This window comes from Dioscorea cayenensis, chromosome 6 (assembly GCF_009730915.1).
Source record: "Dioscorea cayenensis subsp. rotundata cultivar TDr96_F1 chromosome 6, TDr96_F1_v2_PseudoChromosome.rev07_lg8_w22 25.fasta, whole genome shotgun sequence".
In the NCBI taxonomy this organism is placed as follows: Eukaryota; Viridiplantae; Streptophyta; class Magnoliopsida; order Dioscoreales; family Dioscoreaceae; genus Dioscorea; species Dioscorea cayenensis.
This window is the reverse complement of record NC_052476.1, coordinates 19,300,332-19,323,819: the sequence shown is the minus strand read 5'-3', so window position 1 is coordinate 19,323,819 and position 23,488 is coordinate 19,300,332. Positions and strand designations below refer to the sequence as shown.

At 35.6% G+C, this 23,488-nt stretch overlaps 3 protein-coding genes across 3 annotated transcripts; 2 read left to right on the top strand and 1 right to left on the bottom strand.

Annotated features, from left to right (window-relative positions):
• The first annotated feature begins 637 nt into the window (after positions 1 to 637).
• Positions 638 to 1,596, top strand: LOC120263589 (putative germin-like protein 2-1). Its single transcript, XM_039271551.1, is given in 3 exon segments — positions 638 to 785; positions 875 to 1,197; positions 1,199 to 1,596. Coding segments are annotated over 3 exon segments (675 nt in total). The 5' UTR covers positions 638 to 658; the 3' UTR covers positions 1,424 to 1,596.
• Positions 1,597 to 5,705: 4,109 nt separating this feature from the next.
• Positions 5,706 to 6,715, top strand: LOC120262984 (putative germin-like protein 2-1). Its single transcript, XM_039270909.1, has 2 exons — positions 5,706 to 5,862; positions 5,979 to 6,715. Exons 1-2 carry the CDS (start codon positions 5,745 to 5,747, stop codon positions 6,524 to 6,526), a joined length of 666 nt encoding a protein of 221 aa, XP_039126843.1. The 5' UTR covers positions 5,706 to 5,744; the 3' UTR covers positions 6,527 to 6,715.
• Positions 6,716 to 8,106: 1,391 nt separating this feature from the next.
• Positions 8,107 to 14,104, bottom strand: LOC120263555 (putative germin-like protein 2-1). Its single transcript, XM_039271507.1, has 3 exons — positions 13,970 to 14,104; positions 13,676 to 13,870; positions 8,107 to 8,574 (listed from the first exon to the last, which is right to left on the bottom strand). The coding sequence occupies exons 1-3, from the start codon at positions 14,085 to 14,087 to the stop codon at positions 8,222 to 8,224; spliced, it is 666 nt and encodes a 221-aa protein (XP_039127441.1). The 5' UTR covers positions 14,088 to 14,104; the 3' UTR covers positions 8,107 to 8,221.
• Between the last annotated feature and the right edge of the window lie 9,384 nt (positions 14,105 to 23,488).

Sequence of the window (23,488 nt, the reverse complement as noted above, 5' to 3'; positions counted from 1 at the left end):
CGGTTTCATGGAAAGCAATCCATGTTATATATATTAGGCATTTTCTCCGGCTTTACATCAAAGATTTTAATTTTATGAAAAGTTTTGAGATAATATCATATATGATATAATAGAATTAAACAACTCTTGCTATGAAAACTATTTTATATCTTGATTTCAAAGATCATATGGACATTTATTACATAAATAATTAATTAGGTGTAATTAATAAGTTTTCAATTATTAATATTTTAAGTAATATAAATAAAAAATTAAAATTATTCCTTGAAACGCTCTCGGAGTAGATTATACATCTACTTTAATAGTATGTATAGATTAGGATGCATTTACGTCCCAAATATGACCTCTTATATATATATATATATATATATGCATATATATTTATTTGTACATATACCTGTACGTATATATACATATATAATGTGGATACGTGCATGGCACAAGGAAACCAATCCATATTTGCATTGACGTACAAAATATGACTTCTTAAGTTGGTAATTCCATTATAAAATTGAAAAGCCACTTCACCAAAAACCTAACCTTGATGGCTTTATTTTTTAATTACACCAAAGGAAATTTTAATCCTATATAAACTCACAAATCCTCCATATCACGCTCATTATCCCTTCACTAATCTTTCACACTAGAGTTGCAAAAGATGGCTAGTGCTCCAACTCAAACATTCATCTTTCTTGCATTTTTTGCATTATTAACTTCATCTCTTTGCTTCGCTTCTGATCCAAGTCCTCTCCAAGACTTCTGTGTTGCTGATGCTGCTTCAAATGGTATACTTCATGCCATGTTATAATTATTAATATATCATATATATATATTTAGTACTGCTAACAAATATGAGTATATATATACAATGCAGTGTTTGTAAATGGATTTGTGTGCAAAAACCCAGCAATAGTCAAAGCCAACGATTTCTTCCTCTCCGGTCTCAATAAACCTGGCGACACATCGAATCCTGTCGGTTCTAATGTAACTCAAGCCAATGTAGCTCAAATACCAGGGTTAAACACTCTTGGTGTGTCTTTAGTTCGCATAGACTATGCTCCTGGTGGACTTAACCCTCCTCATACTCATCCTCGAGCTACTGAAATCCTCGTTGTTCTTAAAGGCACTCTTTACGTCGGTTTCATCACTTCGAACCCTAATAATACGCTCTTTTCTAAGATCTTATACGAGGGTGATGCTTTTCGTATTTCCACAAGGTCTTATACACTTCCAGTTCAATTATGAGCATTCAAATGCAGTTGCATTTGCAGGGTTGGGTAGTCAGAACCCTGGAACAATCACAATTGCTAATGCTGTGTTTGGATCAAAGCCTCCCATTTCTGATATTGTTCTAGCCAAGGCCTTCCAAGTTAGCAAGGAAATTATTGACAAACTTCAAGCTCAGTTCTGGCTTGAGAATTAATACCTTCATCTCTAGATCATCAACTATATATATATATATATATATATGTTGGTCTATGTTTGTTTGCAAAATAACAGACATGGTGCTTATGTATGAGCATGCATGTTTGCAAGTTGTGTTTTGTTTGATCAGTTTACTTGAATGAATTATTAGTCCTTGCTGTTTTAGTTATCTTTGAGAGTTTATTAATCCTAAATGATTAATTATGTTTGATTAAATATATATGGAGCAATAATAGCTCGAGAATAAAACTGATGATTAATTATATATGTATAATTTAATATAAGCTTTCTTGTTTGCAAATGTGCTTAATTTGCTTTAGCTAAATTAATGATCTAATTGCATGCATGAAGCATATATATTTATTACTTCAAATGCGTAAAATAATCAACACGTTTTTATATGATGATTAAGCGAGCATTATATATTAATTTTCTCCTACACCTAATCAGCACTTTCTTATATGACATTAAATGATAATACATGCTTATCCTCTTATCGAAATTGCCTCTTGGTCATTACCATTTAAAATTTGATTAATGACAACCTCACAAAAATTATCAAAACAAAAGAGATATATAAAAAAAGTAAAAATAAAAATAACAAAAGAAAAGATTGATGAGTCATGCTCAAACATATTATCAACTTTAGTGGTTAGATTTATAATGAGAAATATTAATTAAATTGATCATGAAGTAGGGCATATATGCATTGGAGGGATAGATTGTTATGCATATAAGTGGAAAGGAGAGCGGACCTTGAAAGACCGGTTTGATGGTGAAGGATGCCCCACTTATATGCGCACAAGGAGTTCATCTAATAGCTGATGTGAGGCTAAAGGGGTTTGATAGGGAGGCAAGTATACGTGTCGATCGCGTAATAAAGCGTGCATAAGTGCAGATTGTCAGTCAACAGGAAGGAGGTGAATACTAGTAATGACTCTAGACCCGAAAAATAGTCTAATTAAACAATCTAGTGATGTGTGTGAATAAAAGCAAAAGAACACAAGAGGATACGGGAAATAAAAGGAGAGAAGTCAACGAAGAAAGCGATTTCCGGGCATAGCATCCCTCTAGGGTTATGAGGCACAGGACAATGGCTGTCTAAACATGCAATCCTATTTAACCCGAAAGGTTTTCAGAAATATACAAAACCCCGATTTCTTAGGTGAGGCGTAACTGAATAGGTGCAGACTGATACGGACATCCACACAATAGCATTAACACTCTATGAAACTTTATTGTGGACTAATGACAATCTCTTAAATAGATAATCTCTTCCCAAAGAGAGATTACCCCAAATCTGAATACAGAACAGAAATGCGATTTCTCCTAAAACTCGCTCCACATGATTGCAAAGAGCACAGAAATCATTATCAATCTACTCCAAAGGATTGTGGGAGACACCAAGTCTCCTACATACCTTAATCAGAGGTGTACCCACTATCCTCTAGAATTGCGGTAAGTTTATGCTAGGTGGGAATTTCTTTTTGTCACGTAGTAATACCAAGTATGTTTGCTAGGGTTTTCACCTCGTTAGCAATCAAGTATTCAATTACACAATTAGACTCAAATAGATATGATTGCAAATAAGAAATCAATTAAGCATCAAAGATCCAACAACCAAAGTTAAAGATATAAACTCTAGAGTTCAACTATGCTCAAACATCTACAAATTAGCCCTCCATTAATGGAGGGCAAGCATTAGAGATACAAACAATCGAGGGAAAACATGAAATTTATGAAAACCCATTTCTCAATCGTGTCGATGAAGAATCGTCGGTGAAGCCCTAGGTAAGCTTCCACACATGGCGCCAAGATGAGCTTGACTGCTACGATTTTCAATCCCCTTAAATATAGAGTCGAATCCCACCTTGAAATTACTCCCTAGGTGCTGGACATTCACCCTTTATCTTCCTCAACCTCGCCTCCAAAACCCTCCCACAAAGAATAAAAGAATAGAATAGAAGATGGCCTGAAAATCCTCATAAGTTTTATTTATACCCGACTATTTACGGGCGTAAGGGCTAGCCCATAAGGGAACTGGAGAATATGGTCGCGAGCCTTACGGGATGGCTTACATACCTCATGGAGTATTATTATTATTATTATTATTATTTTATTTTTTTATGAGAAAAGTGAATGAACCACTGATTTATTTAAAAGATAAAAAAAAAGACAAAGAAGATAGTAACAGAAAGATGAACACATCACAAACAAACAACGGACATGAGTCTCTCACCAGAGGTGAAGCACTCTAAAAGAACCGGAAAAAAATAAATAGCATGACAGAAGCTAAAGGAAGAAAACAGTTAGGCTGGCGAAATCCACCGTTTGCCAACACAGGCCTGCACGAGCTATTTTGAGTAGTAAACTACTCCATAACTAAGTCTTGGTTCGTATGGTTAGTATAATCCGAAACTCTTGTTCTTATAAAATTTAGGGAGCGTTTTATACTCTGAGATGCTTTATTTGAAGACTGCTGATGTGTGCTTGTAGATGTGTGAAAAAAAAAAAATCATTTATTGTAGCTATTTGAAAAAGGCTCACTATAATGATTCGGGGTTTTGAGAGAATTGTCTTAAAGTTGCTTGAATATTATCTTCCCAACTTACATACAAAATAAACAAATAATTATGTATGGGCATATGTTTGCACGTACTTTGGTTTAGCTGAAGTTCATGATACATCAAATTTATGGTACACTTCACCACCCATTTTTTAATATCTCCCATGTATATATATACAGATATAGATTATTTTATGATATATAGGAAATATATATACGATCCATTTGCAAAAGCAATAAGTTTATTTGATAAAAACATTTTAAATACACCAATCTTCTAAATAAATAAATAAATAAAAGTCCCATCTCTCCTACTAATAATGCTGAGGTGGTGCTGATTTTTTTTTTTTTAATTTATATATGTCTATCTAACAATTTATCTCTATGTAAATAAGAAAAGCATTATTTCAAAAATATAGATATAATTGATATATTAAATCAATTTCCAATATATATTTTGTTAAATTTATTTTGAAAAGTTCTTAAGGCTTTTTATATATATATATATATATATATATATATATATATATATACATGAGATTAAGTCTTCTGAGACGTTCATAGAGACGTCCCCAGATTTAAAAGAGAGAGAGAGCAAAATGGATAGAGAGCCATTTTTTGCTGTACTACTATTTATAATAACAGTAATACTATGCATCAAAATAGTATGCACCATTAACCATCAGCATTCATAAATTTCAATGTCTAAAAACTTTCTTAGCAATCTTCAAGGTAAGCTATAATCACAAATATTTTCTAGGTCATTACCAACTAAAGTAGTTTGATGAAGTCATGGAAAAACAAAGCAACTTTAGTGGTTAAATGATTAGGTAATAAAATAGACTACTAAAAATATATTAATTAACTAATGAAGAAATTCTGAAAATATTGGCTCAATAAAATAAATAAAATAAAGAATTTAACTTTGATATACATATTTAAAAATAAATTATATATTTCATATTTTAAAACATTATTTGTTTTCTGCATCAACAATTAATTACTTTATTAATTAGTAGATTTTTTATTTTTATTTTTTGACAAACCTTCTTTATAATATGGATAAGTCAGAGAAGTAATTTATAAAATATATGTTTGATGTGATGTACATTTGAATTTAAATAGAATATAACTAAAAAAATTTTAAAATAAAGTGGTTTAAAAGAGTTTGGTGAAGGAAAAAGATATGTAACTCAGATTTTATTTAAAATTTTAAATTTGAATTAAAATTTATTTGAAATAAAACCCTCAAATGAATTAAAATGTTCCACTATGTTTTTTTAATAGGCCATCTTATGTTTAAATTTCATATTTTAAATATCATAATAAAATAGTTCATTTTATGTAATTTTTTGCAGTATGAAAACCATTAAATAATTTTATTCCAATTTTAGAACTAAAACTAAAAAAATCATATATACCAAGTTGTAAGATGATTAATAATTTTGAACATGAAATAGATGCTTAACATATGATGTTTACAAATGTAAGTTTGATGCATGCATCAAACTTACATTTGTAAACATCATATGTTACCATCTGCCATCTTTGACTCAAACTTTCAATTGTAAATAACATCACAAATTGGAAAATTAATTCACCATACGCCTAACTTTGATGACTTTTTCATTTCACCAAAAAGAAAATTTAATCCCCCAAAAAACTATATAAACTCACAAACACCATTCAAATCCTCCATCCCACTCATCATCTCTTCAATATTAATCTTTCAAACAACAGTCATTAATAATTAATGGCAGTCACTCAAACATTCATCTTTCTTGCATTTCTTGCAATAACTTCATCTCTTTGCTTTGCTTCTGATCCAAGTCCTCTCCAAGACTTCTGTGTTGCTGATAATGTTTCAAATGGTATAACTTATTCTATATATAAAATGCATCTTCATTAATTCAATGTATTTACAAGTTTGTTTTCTATTATTATACTGATTAACAAACATGAGTATATATGCATGCAATTCATGCAGTGTTTGTGAATGGCTTTGTGTGCAAAAACCCTGAGTTTGTCAAGGCTGATGATTTCTTCTTCTGTGGACTCAACAAACCCGGAGACACATCAAATCCTTTCGGTTCGAAAGTTACTCAAGCCAATGTAGCTCAAATACCAGGCTTGAACACTCTTGGTGTATCTTTGGTTCGTATCGACTTTGTTCCTGGTGGACTTAATCCTCCTCACACTCATCCTCGTGCTACCGAAATCCTCGTTGTTCTTAAAGGCACTCTTTACGTCGGTTTCGTGACTTCTAACACTGATAACAAGCTCTTTTCGAAGGTGTTGAATGAGGGGGATGTTTTCGTATTTCCGCAAGGTCTTATTCACTTTCAGTTCAATCATGGTCCATCAAATGCAGTTGCATTTGCAGGGTTGGGTAGTCAGAATCCTGGAACAATCACAATTGGTAATGCTGTGTTTGGATCAAAGCCTCCCATTTCTGATGATGTTCTTGCCAAGGCATTCCAAGTCAGCAAGGAAATCATTGACAAACTTCAAGCTCAGTTCTGGCCTCACAATTAATAACTAATAACTATGTTTCATGGATCATCTATATATATATAAGTTTGTTTTCAAAATAAGCAAACATGGCATAGTTATGAGTGTTCATGTTTGCAACAACTATACTTTGGTTGATGACTAATTTGAATTTCAAGAATTAGAGAATGTATTTATTAGTAAACCTTGTCAGAAAGAATGATCAATCAATAAATTATGGGTGTTGACAAACGTGTTAATTATTAGATTAAATTAATAAGAATTAATGATATAGTTGATTTAAAAAAATCTAGTTTGTATTATTTCATCACTTCAAACATAATAACCAGGGAACTAATTAATTAAGCTTGTTTACATAATATTCGAACATGCAGTTATACCAATAAACTTTTTTTTTTTAAGATGAGGTTCGTAATATTGTACATCAAATTTCATATTTGAACTCAATGCAAATATTTGAGAGATTAATAAAAAAAAAGAATTATCTGCCAATTAAAAAAAAATAAGGGATTTAATGTTTCAACACTTGAACTAAACTGGACAATATTTAGGCTTCTTAATTAATTATTTATAAAAGTTTGACCATATGATCACATGTTTTAGATAAATATATTATTCATGGATTATCCACAAATTTCTCTGTATATTTAGTAAAATACTTCATATTATCTGAATTGATCAAATCCAACAACAACACGCAACTAATCAATTATATATACACACACCAAAAAAATTCAACACCAACTTCAGATTTGTTGCTTAATTACTTGAATAAATCTTGCAACTAATATCCTCAATTTGGTGAGAAATTAATTATATATATATATATACACACACTAGACAATTATAGACCATTAATTAGAAACTTAAATATTATATAAAGTATCTTTCATAGAACATCAGAAATTATATCATGTATCTGTACACTTTCGATGGACATGCATATATGTTGGCTTCACATGATTGAATGTTAACTAATGATGATTAAGATATTGTCATAATATTTAATTAATAGTATCATTAGACTCAGGTTTGATGAACTCATTGATTATAAAAAAAAAAACATTAAGGGAGTAATTATAGTAGCGCAAAGTACATGTCCTTATATATATAAGAACTACTCTTCTTCATTTATTCATCATGCAAACAACAAATATTTAATTAAGTTAAAAAGTTCAACACAGAAAATTAAGTTAGTAAAGCTTATCACCAACGCAAAAATTATATATCTATTTCAAATTTACCAATATTATTTTTTTAATTGCTAACTACAGAACTATATATTAGGTTAAAATTGATGTTCAATTAATGATGATCTTTTATGCATGACTTGTTTTTTGATAACACGTACTTCAAGAAGATAACTCACAACATTTATGCATATAATTCGTGGATTTCATCTAAATTTTCTTCTATTTATATATATAGCTTAATTTGTATTTATAATTAAGCAGATTAATTTATTCTCTTGTTATTGAGGTTTGAACTGATGAAAAATCATGACTTAATGTTTTTAATCACCAACCAAGATCTGTTTGGATTAAACTTTTCTTTAATGACAAACTTAATGCAATAATATTCATGAAATTCAGTGCATCAAACAAAGTACAAACTTGCAGACATGCATGCTCACACATGAGCAATGTCAGCTTATTCTCAAACCAAACTTAATTAGATATGCTTACACATATATATATTATAATCCATGAAACTTAGTTATTAATTATCAGGCCAGAACTGAGCTTGAAGTTTGTCAACAATTTCCTTGCTAACTTGGAAAGCCTTGGCAAGAACATTATCAGAAATTGGAGGCTTTGATCCAAACACAGCATTAGCAATTGTGATTGTTCCAGGGTTCTGACTACCAAACCCTACAAATGCAACTGCATTTGATGGACCATGATTGAACTGAAAATGTATAAGACCTTGCGGAAATACGAAAACATCCCCCTCATTCAACACCTTCGAAAAGAGCTTGTTATCGGGGTTAGAAGTGACGAAACCAACGTAAAGAGTGCCTTTAAGAACAACGAGGATTTCGGTAGCACGAGGATGAGTGTGAGGAGGGTTAAGTCTGTTAGATTAATCATGTTGCATTAGTTATTTTGTTTCACGTTCTGATTGCATGAATATGTGTGTATTAGTTTGCATGAGTTTGTGTGCATGCATGAATTTGTGTGCATACATGAGTTTGTGTGTGCATGAGTTTGTGTGCATTAAGTTAGTTTTAATGAGTCAGTCAAAAGCCACGTTCTCTTGGTCATGGTCAAAGCAAGACATGGCAAGAATGTAGGACATGTTGTTAGTCATGTAACTACTGATAGTTAGTCTATATAAATGAAGAAGAAAAACCAGAAAAGCTGTGAGTTTTACAGCACCAAATTATTACTTTGTCTCTCACTTTGATAATTATCAGAAGAGTAAAGAAGACTGGTTCCTACAAGTGGTATCAGAGCCAGGGTTACGTTTTGACTCTACCAGAATGTCGGAGCACGGGGCAAGGTCTTCTTCAAGGTCTCCACCAGCACCTAAGATCCACGGCCAAGGTGATGGCAGTAGCGGAAGCGGCAACGATAGCCGTAACGTTGTGGTGCAGCGGGTGGTAAAGGAGACTGGTGGCACAATGGTTTATCCCATGTTGACACGCACAAACTATGGTGATGGGCTCTCTTGATGAGGGTTAATCTACAAGCGCGGGGACTCGGGAAGCGATCGAGCCCGGGAACGCCGACTATCGAGATGACCGAATGGCATTATCTCGCCATCCTTCGAGCCGTGCCATCCGAGATGCTCGCCGACTCTCGCCCGTCGAGGATACGCCAAGCAAGCATGGGATGCTGTGGAAGACCATGCGAATGGGTGCCGAGGCCGCGAGAAGCAAAAAGCGCAGACGTTAGCGTGCGTAATTTGAGTCCATCGGGTTCAAGGATGGTGAAAGCGGTCGACGGACTTCGCCATGCGGCTCACGTGTTTAGTAAATAACCCGAGAATCTTAGGGTGACAATATCGACTGACGAGAGGGTTGTGAAGAAGTTTCTTCGCGTCGTTCCTCCGAGTACACGCAGGGTCGCAATCTCCATTGAGACACCTCGTCGATCTCAAGACGCTCACGGTGGAGGAACTCACGGTGACGGCTCAAAAGTCGTTGAGGAGCGCTACGAGCTCGGCAAGGCTGACACGTGGCATGAGCGAGGAAATTGTTCTTCATCGAGGGAGGAGAAGTTTGTTCACCATAAGAGGAGAGAACACGGCGATGGTTCTTCCGGTGGAGACAAAGGAAGCGGTAGTGGTGGTGATTATCGTCGTCGTGGCAAGCAACGCAGTCGGGCGTGGCGGCACTGCAGTTAGGACCGTGACATGACCAAGGTCAAGTGCTTCAAGCCCGTAACATCTACGGCCATTTTTTTCGAAGGAATGTCGAAAACCACGCCCGCGAACGCAAGGAGGTGGTGAACCTTACACAAGTGCAAGACAACGCACCGGCATTGTTAATAGTGAGCAATGTGATCTCGCTCCATGTGGTCGAAGATGCGTCGGAGATGGTGTTTCTTAATGAGGAAAAAAAGTGTTTTCCCATGGATGCTAGCGAGTGATGTGTGGTATTTCGACACGGGAGCTAGCAACCATATGACCGGAGTCAAGGAGATGTTCACGTCACTTGATGATTCAGTTAAAGGCACGGTGAAGTTCGGAGATGGATCGGTCGTGGAAATCGCGGAAAAGGCGTCGTATGTTTCGATGTCAAAACGAGGAACATAGGGTGCTTACTGAGGTGTATTTCATACCTCGCCTTCGCAGCAACATCGCCGGGCTTTGGGCCGCCTTGATGAGAATGGATGCAAGGTCGTCATCGAACATGGGGAGTCATCAATTTATGATCGCGAACGAAAGCTACTTGCACAAGTCCTCACGCTCCAAGAACGAGGTTGTACACTTTATCTTTGAAATTGGCCTCACCTATGTGCTTGCTAACAAAGGCAAATGAAGTGGCGTGGCGTTGGCATGCACGGTGATGGACATCTCAACTTTCGTCACTACATGACCCGAGCGCCAAGGAGATGGTGAAAGGTATTTCCCATCATCGATCAAGTCGAACAACTTTGCGGCGGATGCATGCTTGGTAAGCAACATCGCATGTCGTTTCCTCATGCTACGACGTATCGCGCCGAGCGCCCACTGGAGTTAGCACACGGTGATTTGTGCGGCCCGATCATACCGGGCGACACTGGGGAGGTAAACGCTATGTTCTTTTGATCGTTGATGATCATAGCAGATATATGTGGATCGAGGTGCTCAAGTCCAAGGATGAGTCGTTCAAGCATTTTAAAAGGATTAAGGTTCTGCCGAGAACGAGGTGGATGTCAAACTTAAAGCGTTTCGCATGCACCGAGGGTGGCGAGTTTAATTCCAACGAGTTCCGCGATTATTGTGATGAACCGGGATTAGCGATACACCATCAGCACCATACTCACCGCGAGCAAAAAAGCGGAGTTGTTGAGCTGCGAAATCGACGGTGGTGGAGATGGCTCAAGCTTACTAAAGAGTATGTGTGCGCCTATGTTCAGGGGCGAGGCGATAAAGACTCGCAGTACATATTCTCAACCGAGCACCGACACGGAGTCTCAACAGTATAACACCTTATGAGGCATGGTACAAAAAGAAAAACCACGTGTGCATTACTTCCGAGTGTTTGGTTGTGTTGCGTATGTGAAGATGATTGGTCCTCGTGTGACAAAGCTATCGGACGATCAAAATCGATGGTGTTCCTTGGCTACGAAGAGGGATCCAAGGCTTACCGCGTCACGACCCGGAGACCAAGAAGTTACATATAACACGAGACGTTGTGTTTCGTGGGAAGAGAAAAAGTGGGGACTGGGCATCGAATTCATATGAACCCGCTCCCTCAGCGGTATCGATTCCTTCATGGTTGGATATGTTGTCGATCAAGTTGGTGGTGTTTTACATGATGGCATTAATACTACCCTAACAAGCCCTGACACGGGGAGCGAGTGGAACCACAAGCGATTGACTCTCAAACAATCTCGACTCCAAACGAAGTTACACCGGGCATCGAGTGCATGACACCATCTACCAACACATCACCTGATTCGGAGAATGCATCATCTGCGCTATCGGATGGTGTCTGGATATCTATGATACAACCCAGACAGTGACGTATGAATATGACAATCGATTTCAACAATATCCGTCTTCTTTCTGCTGAGGAACCTACTAGCATTGACCAAGCAATGACGAGAAGCTGTCGAAACAAGCTATGGACGATGAGATGCAGATCCATCCGCAATAACAACACATGGGTGCTTGTCAACCTCCTCGCAGGGACATAGAGCCATTGGGCTCAAGTGGGTGTTCAAGGTGAAAAAAAGGATCCTACAGGGTAACATCATCAAACACAAAGCTCGCTTTGGTTGCGAAGGGTTATGCTCAACGACGGGGGTGGATTTTTGATGAGGTATCTCGCGCTCGGTGGCACGATGGAGACCGTGCTGTCGCTGATTGCACTAGCGACTCATGGCGATTGGCAAGTTCACCATATGGACGTTAAGTCTGCGTTTTTGAATGGAGAACTCGCCGAGGAGGTGTATGTGCAGCAGCCCTCCGGTTACATCGAAGACAAGCACAAACACATGGTTCTCAAGCTACAAAAGGCCTTGTATGGTTTTGCGGCAAGCACCACGCGTGGAATTTCAAGCTCGACGACTCGCTAACTTCTCTCGGTTTCAAGAGAAGTCCTTTAGAGCACTCGAGTGTACGGGGAGAACAAAGGGTAGCACGTTGCTTCTTGTGGGAGTATACGTTGACGATCTAATCATCACCGGCTCACACGTAGACAGACATCATTGAATTCAAGGATCAAATGCGGAAGCTATTCGAGCATGAGTGATCTCGGTCTCTTAAATTATTACTTGGGAATCGAGGTTAAGCAAAGTGTTGACATGATTACGATTGTGTCAAAAGCAGCTATGCACATAAAATATTGGAGCTTTCTGGCATGGCTGGCTGCAATCCATGCTTAACTCCGATGGAAAATAGATTGAAACTGAGAAGAAAGGATGGTAGTTCCATAGTAGATGCTACTAAGTATCGCAGCATAGTCGGGAGTCTACGATACTTAGTGAACACCAGACCGGACATCGCCTATGCCGTAGGTATTGTTAGTCGGTACATGGAGGCACCTACGATGCAACACATGGCAGCCGTCAAACACATCCCCGAGATACATAAGCTGACACGATCGACTTTGGGTGTTGTTACAAGAAGCACGTCAAGCTGGAGCCCGAGTTGGTCGGGTTCAGTGACAGCGACTTGGCCGGTGACTTAGATGACCGCAAGAGCACCACTCGAATGGTGTTCTTTCTTGGTTCAAGCATCATCACATGGGCGTCCACGTAGCGTAAGATTGTCGCGCTTTCATCGTGTGAGGCCGAATACATTGCGGCGGGCAACGGCGGGCGTGTCAAGGTGTGTGGCTCAGCCGAATGCTCGGAGATCTAAAGGGTATGGTGCCTAGTAAGGTCAAGGCTGCGTAGACAACAAGTCGACGATCGAACTATGCAAGAACCCGAGTACATCATGACCGCAGCGAAAACATATCGATACAAGGTTTCATTTCATTCGTGAGTGTGTCGAGAATGATAAGATAGTTATGGCGTATGTCGACGAGCGACGGACAACTCGCGAACATCCTAACAAAGGCGCTCGGGCACATCAAGTTCATCGAGATACTGACAGTGTCGGGCGTGATTAATGTGAAGTGAAGATACCATGATTAAGGGGTGATTTGTTAGATTAATCATGTTGCATTAGTTATTTTTGTTTCACGTTCTGATTGCATGAATATGTGTGTATTAGTTTGCATGAGTTTGTGTGCATGCATGAATTTGTGTGCATACATGAGTTTGTGTGTGCATGAGTTTGTGTGCATTAAGTTAGTTTTAATGAGTCAGTCAAAAGCCACGTTCTCTTGGTCATGGTCAAAGCAAGACATGGCAAGAATGTAGGACATGTTGTTAGTCATGTAACTACTGATAGTTAGTCTATATAAATGAAGAAGAAAAACCAGAAAAGCTGTGAGTTTTACAGCACCAAATTATTACTTTGTCTCTCACTTTGATAATTATCAGAAGAGTAAAGAAGACTGGTTCCTACAAAGTCCACCAGGAGCAAAGTCTATGCGAGCCAAAGATACACCAAGAGTGTTTAACCCTGGTATTTGAGCTACATTGGCTGGAGTTACCTTAGAACCTGGAGGACTTGATGTGTCACCAGGCTTGTTTAGGCCAGAGAGAAAGAAATCATTGGCTGTCACCATTGCAGGGTTCTTGCACACAAACCCATTCACAAACACTGCGTTGCATGCTTGTATTCATTAGTATAATTAAAAACAAAAAAACATAGACTAATTAGTCAGTCAATATTATTAAGAATGGAATAAGGTGTACGTACCATTTGAAGTGTTATCAGCAACGCAGAAGTCTTGGAGAGGACTAGGATCAGAAGCAAAGCAAAGAGATGAAGTTATTGCAAGAAAAGCAAGAAAGAGAAATGTTTGAGTTGGAGCCATTCTTGGGAACTTTTGCTTGAAAGTATGATGAAGAATGGAGGGATGAAGGAAATGGAGGGTTTGAGCGGGCTTATATAGATTTTTTGGCGGGTGAAATTTCCTTTTGTGAAATGAAAGTCTTCAAGATTAGGTGTTTAATTGGTGCATTATTTTTTCAATTTGTTAAGTGAAAACAATTAATTAATAATTATTGTTTGACAAAGTCGTAAGAAATGGTAAAAGATGGTTAGTAATACGTGACTTTTCAAGATACGTTCCAATTAATTTCTCTTTGGGTCATGCATGAGGCACAACGTATCCATATATATATAAGTTATATATATATATATATATATATATATATATATATATATATATCGAGATGAGAACTATATAATTTTGATATTTATACGTGCTTGAATAAATATATTTTATTATTAATTATTATTTATAACACTTTACATGTAATTGAAGAATATATCATTGAATTTGGTGCTTAATTCATTTTCTATTTCATATTCAGGCTAGAATGAAGACATGTTGATCAAGAGGAACAAGTTTGAGGCGATTTAAACTAATTTTAGAAGAGAAATAGAGTTTCTAAAAAGTGATTTATGGGCGAGCTTACGGGTGTGTTACTGTAGCAGTGCGCTATTTATGTTACTATAGAAAATCACTATTTGCGGTATTGTTATGGCACTATTATTGCCGTAAGCCCAACCCAAGAAGCTTACGGGCACTATTACGCCCATAAGCTCATCGGGATGTAAAGAGACCTTACGACAGTAAGGACCCTCGATTTTTGAGTTATAAAAGCCAAAAATTAGGGTTTTGGGGGGATCTTGTTTTTTATTCTTTAGCTGCCCTTTAGGCCGGCAATTTGGGAGTTTTTCATTGCATATCTTGTCTGGAGAGGAGACATCAAGGGGAAGATATGGCAAGCCTTGAGGGAGTTTATTATTCTTTTCAAGTATTTTATTTCATTTGGATTGTATTATTGCTCTCCATTAATGGAGGACTAATTTGTTAGATGTTTGGCCATAGTTGAACTCTAGGGTTTATCTTTGATATTAGTTGTTGAATTTATATGATTTACTTGTTTTCTTTATTACAATCCATTCTATTTGAATCTAATTGCGTGTTTGAATGCTTGATTTCTATTGTGCGAAAGCCCTAGTTATCATACTTATTATTTTTTCTGACGAGAAAAAATACCCACTTAGTATAGACATGCCGCGATTAGAGGGAATTGTGAGTAAGCCTAGACATAGGGTACTTTGGAGACCCAGTCTCCCTCAATTCTCCCGAGTGAGTTAATGAGTATCTCCATGTTCTTTGCAATCGTGTAGAGTAGATTTTAAGAAAAATCACATCTCTATTTTATATTCGGATCAGAGGTAATCTCTTCTCATAATAGAGATTACCTACTTAAGAGATTCTTATTAATCCACGGTGAGCTTTCATAGAGTGCTAATGCGATTATGTGGATGACTATATCAGCTCTGCACCGATTAAGTTACTCTTCACCCTCTACAGATTGGGTTTAGTATGATTCAGAAATCCTCTCAGTTTAAATAGGATTGCATACTTAGACAACCCTTTGTCCTTCACTATATCAAAACCCTAGAAGGATGATATACTCGGACATCTTTTCCTCCTCGGACATCGTTTCCTCCCTTGATTTCCCTCTTGTTTTATTTCATACTTCTTGCTTTTACTTTCTTTTGTTCACACACATCACTCGATTGTTTAGACTCATTTTTGGAACTAGAGTTATTACTAGTAATCTTATTCTTCCCTGTGGACCGACATCCTGCTTTCATGCACACTTTATTACATAATCGGCATGTACACTTGCAACCCTATCAGATATGATTCTTTTATAGAGTTCGATATTATAAATACATTAGATTATTACTCTGTGTTTTTTTATGAGATAGGAAAAGAATTTTATAATTTTGATTATTACTCTCTTTGTGTGAGTCGATGTGCGTGTGTGTATATATATATATATATATATTTATTTATTTGTATATAAACATATTAGCTTTATTCCTTACCTTTAAAAATACATCAAAAACAGAATTCCGTTAGTAATAAAAATTTTTAGGGACTGAATTCTGTGGGTGATAAAAACTATTAGAGACGGAATTCCGTTGGTAATAAATACTTTCAATGATGAATTCCGTTGCTAATAAACATCTTCAAGGACTGAATTCCATGGGTGATAAAGACTATCAGATACGGAATTCCATTGGTAATAAACATCTTTAGTGACGGAATTCCATTCGTGATAAAGACTATCTGAGATGAAATTTCGTTGGTAATAAAAACCTTCAAGGACGGAATTTTATTGGTGATAAAGATTATCGGAGGCGAAAATCCCGTTGGTAATAAACACCTTCAGTGACGGGCCTGTTGGTTATAAAGACTATTAGCAACAAAATTCCATTGGTAATAAAACCTTTAGTGACGGAATTCCATTGGTGACAAATCAAAGACAAAATTCCGTTGGTAATAAATACCTTTAGTGACGGAATTCCATTGATGTCAAATCAAAGACAGAATTCCGTTGGTAATAAATACCTTCAGTAACGGAATTTTATTATTAATTAGTAAATGCCTTCACTAATTGATGCGGCCCGGATTGATGAACTAGCATGTCCCTACATGGACAAGTGGGGCATGACCTACGCATGGTCATATTGGTAATTTCCCTGAATAGCTAATTTTGGTGATCAGAGGATCCCATTAGATGGAAAACAAGTCAACAAACACAAGTCACGAGCTTGTTGTGTAAGTTCGTGAGTCATATCATTTTTCGGTCAAATTCCATCATCTGTCCTCGAAAATAGCAATTTTACCATTTATGGAAAGATTTCGTCCAACCATATCTCAAGCTATGAATCTCTTATTGAGGCGCCGTTTTTGGCATTCGCTTTGTTTAGTTATGATTTTTATTTCTATAATGTCAATTGGGAATTTTTTAGTTTTGGCAAATTTTCAATTTGTTTCCTTTTTATGTTTTTTTTTTTGTTGGTCTATTTAATTGTAAGTCTTCGGGATATGAAGGGTGGTTTTTGAATGAAATAATATTTAGTTTGTTCTTTTCTCTAAATCCCTAGGTATTCTTAAACTAAACAGGATTTAGGTTTGTTACTTTGTTGTTGACTTGGGCATTCTCAGACTAAACAAGTCTTCAACCCTATCCCCGTTGCGTCACTAACTAAAAATTTCGTTGGTGATATGATGAGTGTACAAATGTTCTATTATTTCATTTCATTTTATACACTCATTTGACTTGTATTAGGATCATATTGTGGAATTCGGTGGTAAACTTAGTGTATTTTGTATTCTCAGGCTTCAAGCAACACTTAAAAAAGAGAGAACCAAATGAAGCATTCCAGACCCTAAACGAAAGAAGCTGGAGCTCTCTCGACATCAATTGAACAAAGCAAACTAGATGTCTTATGGGCAGCTTACGGCCTGGCTTACGACCGTAAGAACTTTCCAAAAAACCTTGTAGGCATGCTTATACCCGTAAGGAGAAGTTCAGAGCCAAATCAAAGGACCTTACGGGCAGGACTTATGCTGGTAAGAACCATATAAAGGAGCTTACGACCAGAGCTTATACCCATAATGGTGAGTGCAAGGTGCAGCATAGTAAAGCTTACGAGTTCAGTGCTTACGGCCGTAAGTTGGACCGTAATACAGACAAAAGACATTACCGATGTGACTTACTGGCGTAAGTGTTCCAGTAAGGTTCACGACCCTGATTTCTCCGGCTCTTTACGGGCACGTCCTTATGCCTGTAAGCAGCCCCTAAGCAACCGAGTATAAATAGATCTGATAAAGATTTTTAGGGAATTCTTTTGGATTTTTTATTCTTTTTCTGGGAGGCGAAGCTAAGGGAGAAAGCTAGGAGGCGAATCTCCATGGCTCAAGGGGTTATGATAGGAGGACATTTGGATCCACATTCAAGGGGAAAGTAGATCGTAGCCGTCAAGTTCATCTTGGCGGCGTTCATGGAAGCTTTCCTAGGGTTTCTTCTGCGATTCATCTCCACCACGATTGAGAAGGGGTTTTTATGTTTTCAATGTCTCTCATCGTGTCTTGTTGTTTGAATGGTTGCCCTCCATTAATAGAGGGCTAATTTGTAGGTGTTTAGGCATAGTCGAACTCTAGGGTTTATCTTTTGACATTGATTGTTGTTTTTATGTGATTTACTTGTTTTCTTAATTGCAATCCATTCTATTTGAATCTAACTATGTGTTTGAATGCTTGATTTCTATTATGGCGAAGACTCTAGTTATCATATTTGATGTGCTTTGTGACGAGTAGAAAATACCCACCTAACAAAGGCATGCCACTATTAGAGAGAATTATGAGTAAACCTAGACATAGGGTACTTTGGAGACCCTGTCTCCCTCAATTCTCCCTTGTGAGTTAATGAGTCTCTCGTGCTCTTTGCAATCATGTGGAGTATATTTTAGGAGAAATCGCATCTCTACTCTGTATTCAGATTAGGGGTAATCTCTCATTATAAGAAAGATTGCCTACTTAAGAGATTCTCATTAATCCATAGTGAGGTTTCATAGACTATTAATGCGATTGTGTGGATGATTGTATCAGCTTTGCACCGATTCAGTTACTCTTCACCGGCCATCTACCGAGGGATTTAATATGATTTAGAAAACCTCTCAGTTCAAATAAGATTACATACCTAGACAACATTTGTCCTGCACTTTATAAAACCCTAGAGGGATGCTATACCCGAAACATCGTTTCCTCTCATGATTTCCCTCCTGTTTTATTTCGTACGTCTTGCTTTACTTTCTTTTGTTCACACACAACACTTGATTAGTTAGGCTAATTTTCAAAACTAGGGTTACTAGTAGTATTCTTAATCTTCCCTATGGACTAACATCTTGGTTTCACGCACACTTTATTACACGATCGGCACCTACACTTGCATCCCTATTATGATACTTCAACATCACTAATGGAATAGTTTTTTCTAATGGAATTGCATTAGCGACTTGTTTTTCAGTGGCTGAAATTTCTAATGGAATTTTCCGTCAATAAAAGTTATCACCAACGGAATTTTACCTATCAGTGACAAAATTTTCCGCCTCTGATACCCCTGTTTTCTTGTAGTGCTCAGACAATGATTGGCAAGGTGTAGGGTGGAAGCCTTGCACAATAGACTGTAATAGTATTGTTTATCACTATTTTTAGGGCCAGATATTATTCACAATATTATTTAATGTGTCCGGTGTACCATTTGTGGTAGGTGTTGTATTTCTCGCATTTAGGGTTACATGGCAGAAAAGATTTATCATCTTAGTTTGGTTCTTGAAAAATTTGTTGGCGGTCGCACGTGACAAAATTTTCATCCGTCTAACTAAGTTAATGAATTTCTAAATTATCGATAATTAGCCACCATAATTGATATACCACAATATATTTCCGTCTTTAATTATCAATCCCTTAATGGGAGTGATAGTTGCCTTTGTCATATATATATATATATATATATATATATATATATATATATATATATATATATGTCGCGTCCACACACAAGTATGAACAAATATTTTAATTTGAAAATAAATTTATTCTTGAGAAAATATGTTAAACTTTTCATGTTTATTGAATTTGGATTTGATTAATAATTGAGAATTACTTTATTAATATGAAATCGGTTGCGCAAATTTAAATAATTAATTATATATTAATATAATGAATTTCAATTTTAATAAATATATATGAACCATTAGTTAAAAGTTTTAATTTTCAATTTAAATATGTGTGTTAATTGTTTTTTTTAATAGGGTGGATAAGTGGCTCATCTCAACTAATGATGTGATGTGAGAGGGAGTCGATCCTCAACCTTCTCATTGGGTAAAAATTTGTTACCATTCCATTTTGAAAATAGTTTATACTAACCGATATTAAATAAATTGAGTTATATTGAAGTTAAAAAAAAACTTTTTAAATAAAGTAATTCGGAACACAGTCAAGCGCATATTCCTTTTTAAAAAAATTTTGATTTAATATGTACATGTTTTATTGTGTACTGTGATTTAAGATTAAAGGTATAAATTTATGTGAATTTTAAATTATATATATGGATTTTAGACATAGAGGATATTTTATATTATAAATGCAAATAGTTTTATTTAAAATACTTGAGAACAAACTAATATCAGTCACATATACATATATATAATTACTTAATTAATTAAACTTTGACTTACTAAATTTATGAGCATTTTCCTAGAGCTTATCTTGTTTACAAGCATCGAACAACTAAAGTTGAAAATGTATATAATGGCAAAATCAAATTAACATTAGTAAGACCTTAACATCAATGTATATATGTGTGAAAAGATAAAGAATTAGGCCTAATTATGTCTATATATAATTGAACAAAAGTGATGATTAAGCTTTGATTAGAGTCTTACAGATGACACAAGATAAAGATAAACTATCCTCCAATATATATTTGACTTTCTAAGCAAAATTACACTTTTCTTATATGTAATTGTCTTTGAAAAAAAAGATTCATTCAAAAAGTTTATTGGTTTGGTGCATGCACAGGAGCATCTTGATATTGACTATGTATCTCTGTCTTTGCAAACCATGAACCATGAGCAGCTTCCTTAATCTTTCTCATGCAGTTTTTTCCTGTCGTTTATACTACAAGTCATTAAAAAAAACAAATTAATTTTAAAAACTTAAATGGTCAAACTCTAATTTAATTGATAAATATATCAATCGGCTCTTAGTCTATTGACACCAAAGAGAAATTTTGGCTTATGAATGATATGGTCAAATCCCCGCGGATACAGATAAGAGTGTATGGAGTGATGTAGCATGTCCTTTTAACAACAAAAAAAAAAATACAGTGAATTACTTCAACAATAAAAAATTAAAAACAAAAACAGTAAAAAAAAACTTCAAAATAAGCATGTAGTCTTTCTTATCCGTGTCCACATGCTCCGTCAGAGTCCAAGACAAGAAACTTCTAACCACCTAATGCATATGTTTATATGCATGCCAAGCTTGATATGTAGTACTACTCTACTATATATATATATAAGAGCATTTGATTAAAGAGAGTGTATATATATATATGCTTAAAAGTGTAGGGACGAAGAGGAAGAAGAGTGTACATATATATATATGTTGGAGGTAATGAAGTATTATAAACAATTGGTGGAGTCCACGGAGGAGGATAAGAAGATAGAAAGAAGAGCGCCAAAAGGCTATGTTCCGGTGATCATCAGAGACTCAGGCGAGCAAATGGAAGAGAGGTTTTTGGTTCATGTGGACATTTTTAAGGAACCTCAGTTTGTTTCCTTGCTTGAAATGGCTGCTAGAGAGTTTGGTTATAATCAACCAGGAGTTTTGAGGATTCCATGCAGTGTTGAACATTTTAGAAGCTTGTTCTCAAACTCCTAGCCAGTAATATGATTTAGATAAGTAATTTCATTCATTGACTAATTCATTCAGGAGCCATTTTTAATCTTGTATTCTTTCTTTGTTTTTAATTTCTTTTAGTACTTAGTTTGAGGATATATATTAAGATGGGAAGAAGATTCAATTCATTTCATTACTGTATTCATGCATGAGAGTTTTGCATGGTGTTCTTTTCCTGAGTTTATTCCATGGGTTGTGGAACTTAATTTGAAGAAGTTGGTTGGAAGTTTTCCGGAAGAATTTGTGTTATATGGTGTGGCCGTGTGATTAATACATGGTCATTGTGGTTTGGTGCAATTTGAAAAAGGTTCTTTAAAGTCTCAATCTCTAGCCCCATTCCAAAAGATTTAAAAAAAAAAAAATTTGTTCATGTGAACATATTAATTATTAATCACAAGTTCTTCCTTAGTTCCTGAAAGAAAAAACCAAAGAAAGTTGATACAACTTTTTAACTAATTCATATAACACAAAACTTCAAGTGATCTATATATGCAAGAAACTTGAAAGGCATGATCATCAATATCATCTTCACATAATGGTCCAAATTAGCACCTTTTAATCATAAATTAATGATCTTCACTTAATCTTCAATGAATATAAACCCTCTCAAAGAACACCTGCATTCACTGCACCTTCACGAAAGAAAAAAATTAAGAAAGGTAACAGAACTCCAAGTTGTCCATTCATATATATGCAAGACATTTACAAAACATTATGATGATGATCATGATCATCAACATCTAATCACAATTAAAACTAGCTTCATCTTTTCAGAAATATCTATAATCAGAACACTTAATTTATATATTATATATGTATATATATATATCCTCAAAGAACACAAAAACTTCAAGTTGCTCATTAATTTATACACTCGCAAGTTACATGACGATGATCATCATCTTCATCACCATCACTACACTAATAATCTCTACTAAAATAATGACAGGATCTGTACTAGATGGATGAAACATATATCATCTATGTTTTGCTACCACTGCTACAACTTGTCGAAAATACTCGGCATCACAAGGTATTCTCAGTATCCCTTGTTGTCGGTAACCAAACTCTCCGGCCGCCATCTCTAACAACACGGCGATCCTCGGGTCACTCAAGAGCTCAACTTGCATCAAAAACTTCTCAGAGCACTCATCCTCCTCTCCGACAATCACCGGAATACATCCTTTCCGTGCTCTTTCTCTGGTACACCTCTCGTAGTCTTTCTCATCGATCAATCTCTCATACATAGCCACCGGTTGGCTTTCTTTTCTTCTCCAATGCATCATTATTTACTACTTTGCTTGATGCTATATATGTTCTTGATATGTGTATGGCCATATGCCTGTTTATATATATATATATGGAAGCATGATATGCAGGTTGATAAGTTTGACTGAAATGGGTTGAATGGTCAACTTTGATGGCTGCGTTGACTAGTGGGAGTTGAAGTGAAAAGTCAAGAGTGAGGTTTAGAAGGACAAATATATTAATTTTGTAGGATATTGAATGAGTTCAAACGATTTTCTCTTAGAATTATATGTATTAAAAAATAATTATCAACACTGTTTAATAAAATTTTAATATATTAATGTTGTTGTATATGTCATTAACATCAAATTTTTTTAGATTTTCAAAACGTACTTAATTTAGTTTGACTTGAGCTTGATGAATAAATGAGTTACTTAAACTCTGGTATTGCCATCACTGTTAATGTAATATATATTACAATATTGAATAACTTAGGTTCTTTAACCTAATAGTATTAAAAGAAAAATGTAATATAAACATTAATTACGTGAACAAAACTAATAATAAATAAAATTCTTATGAAATTTTTAAGGAATCGTAAGGTAAAAAAAAAATTAAATAATAAGTTAGAGATTTTTCTGCAGATATTTCTATATCTCATAACTCCAGCTTAAAACACAAGCAAA

Excerpts from the sequence above, each read along its gene's own strand:
- LOC120262984 (XM_039270909.1), top strand. The coding sequence starts at position 5,745 with ATGGCAGTCACTCAAACATTCATCTTTCTTGCATTTCTTGCAATAACT. Across the intron at positions 5,863-5,978 it reads TGCTGATAATGTTTCAAATG|TGTTTGTGAATGGCTTTGTG; the intron begins GTATAACTTATT and ends CAATTCATGCAG.
- LOC120263555 (XM_039271507.1), bottom strand. The coding sequence starts at position 14,087 with ATGGCTCCAACTCAAACATTTCTCTTTCTTGCTTTTCTTGCAATAACT. Across the intron at positions 13,871-13,969 it reads TGCTGATAACACTTCAAATG|TGTTTGTGAATGGGTTTGTG; the intron begins GTACGTACACCT and ends CATGCAACGCAG. Across the intron at positions 8,575-13,675 it reads AGACTTTGCTCCTGGTGGAC|TTAACCCTCCTCACACTCAT; the intron begins TTTGTAGGAACC and ends AATCTAACAGAC.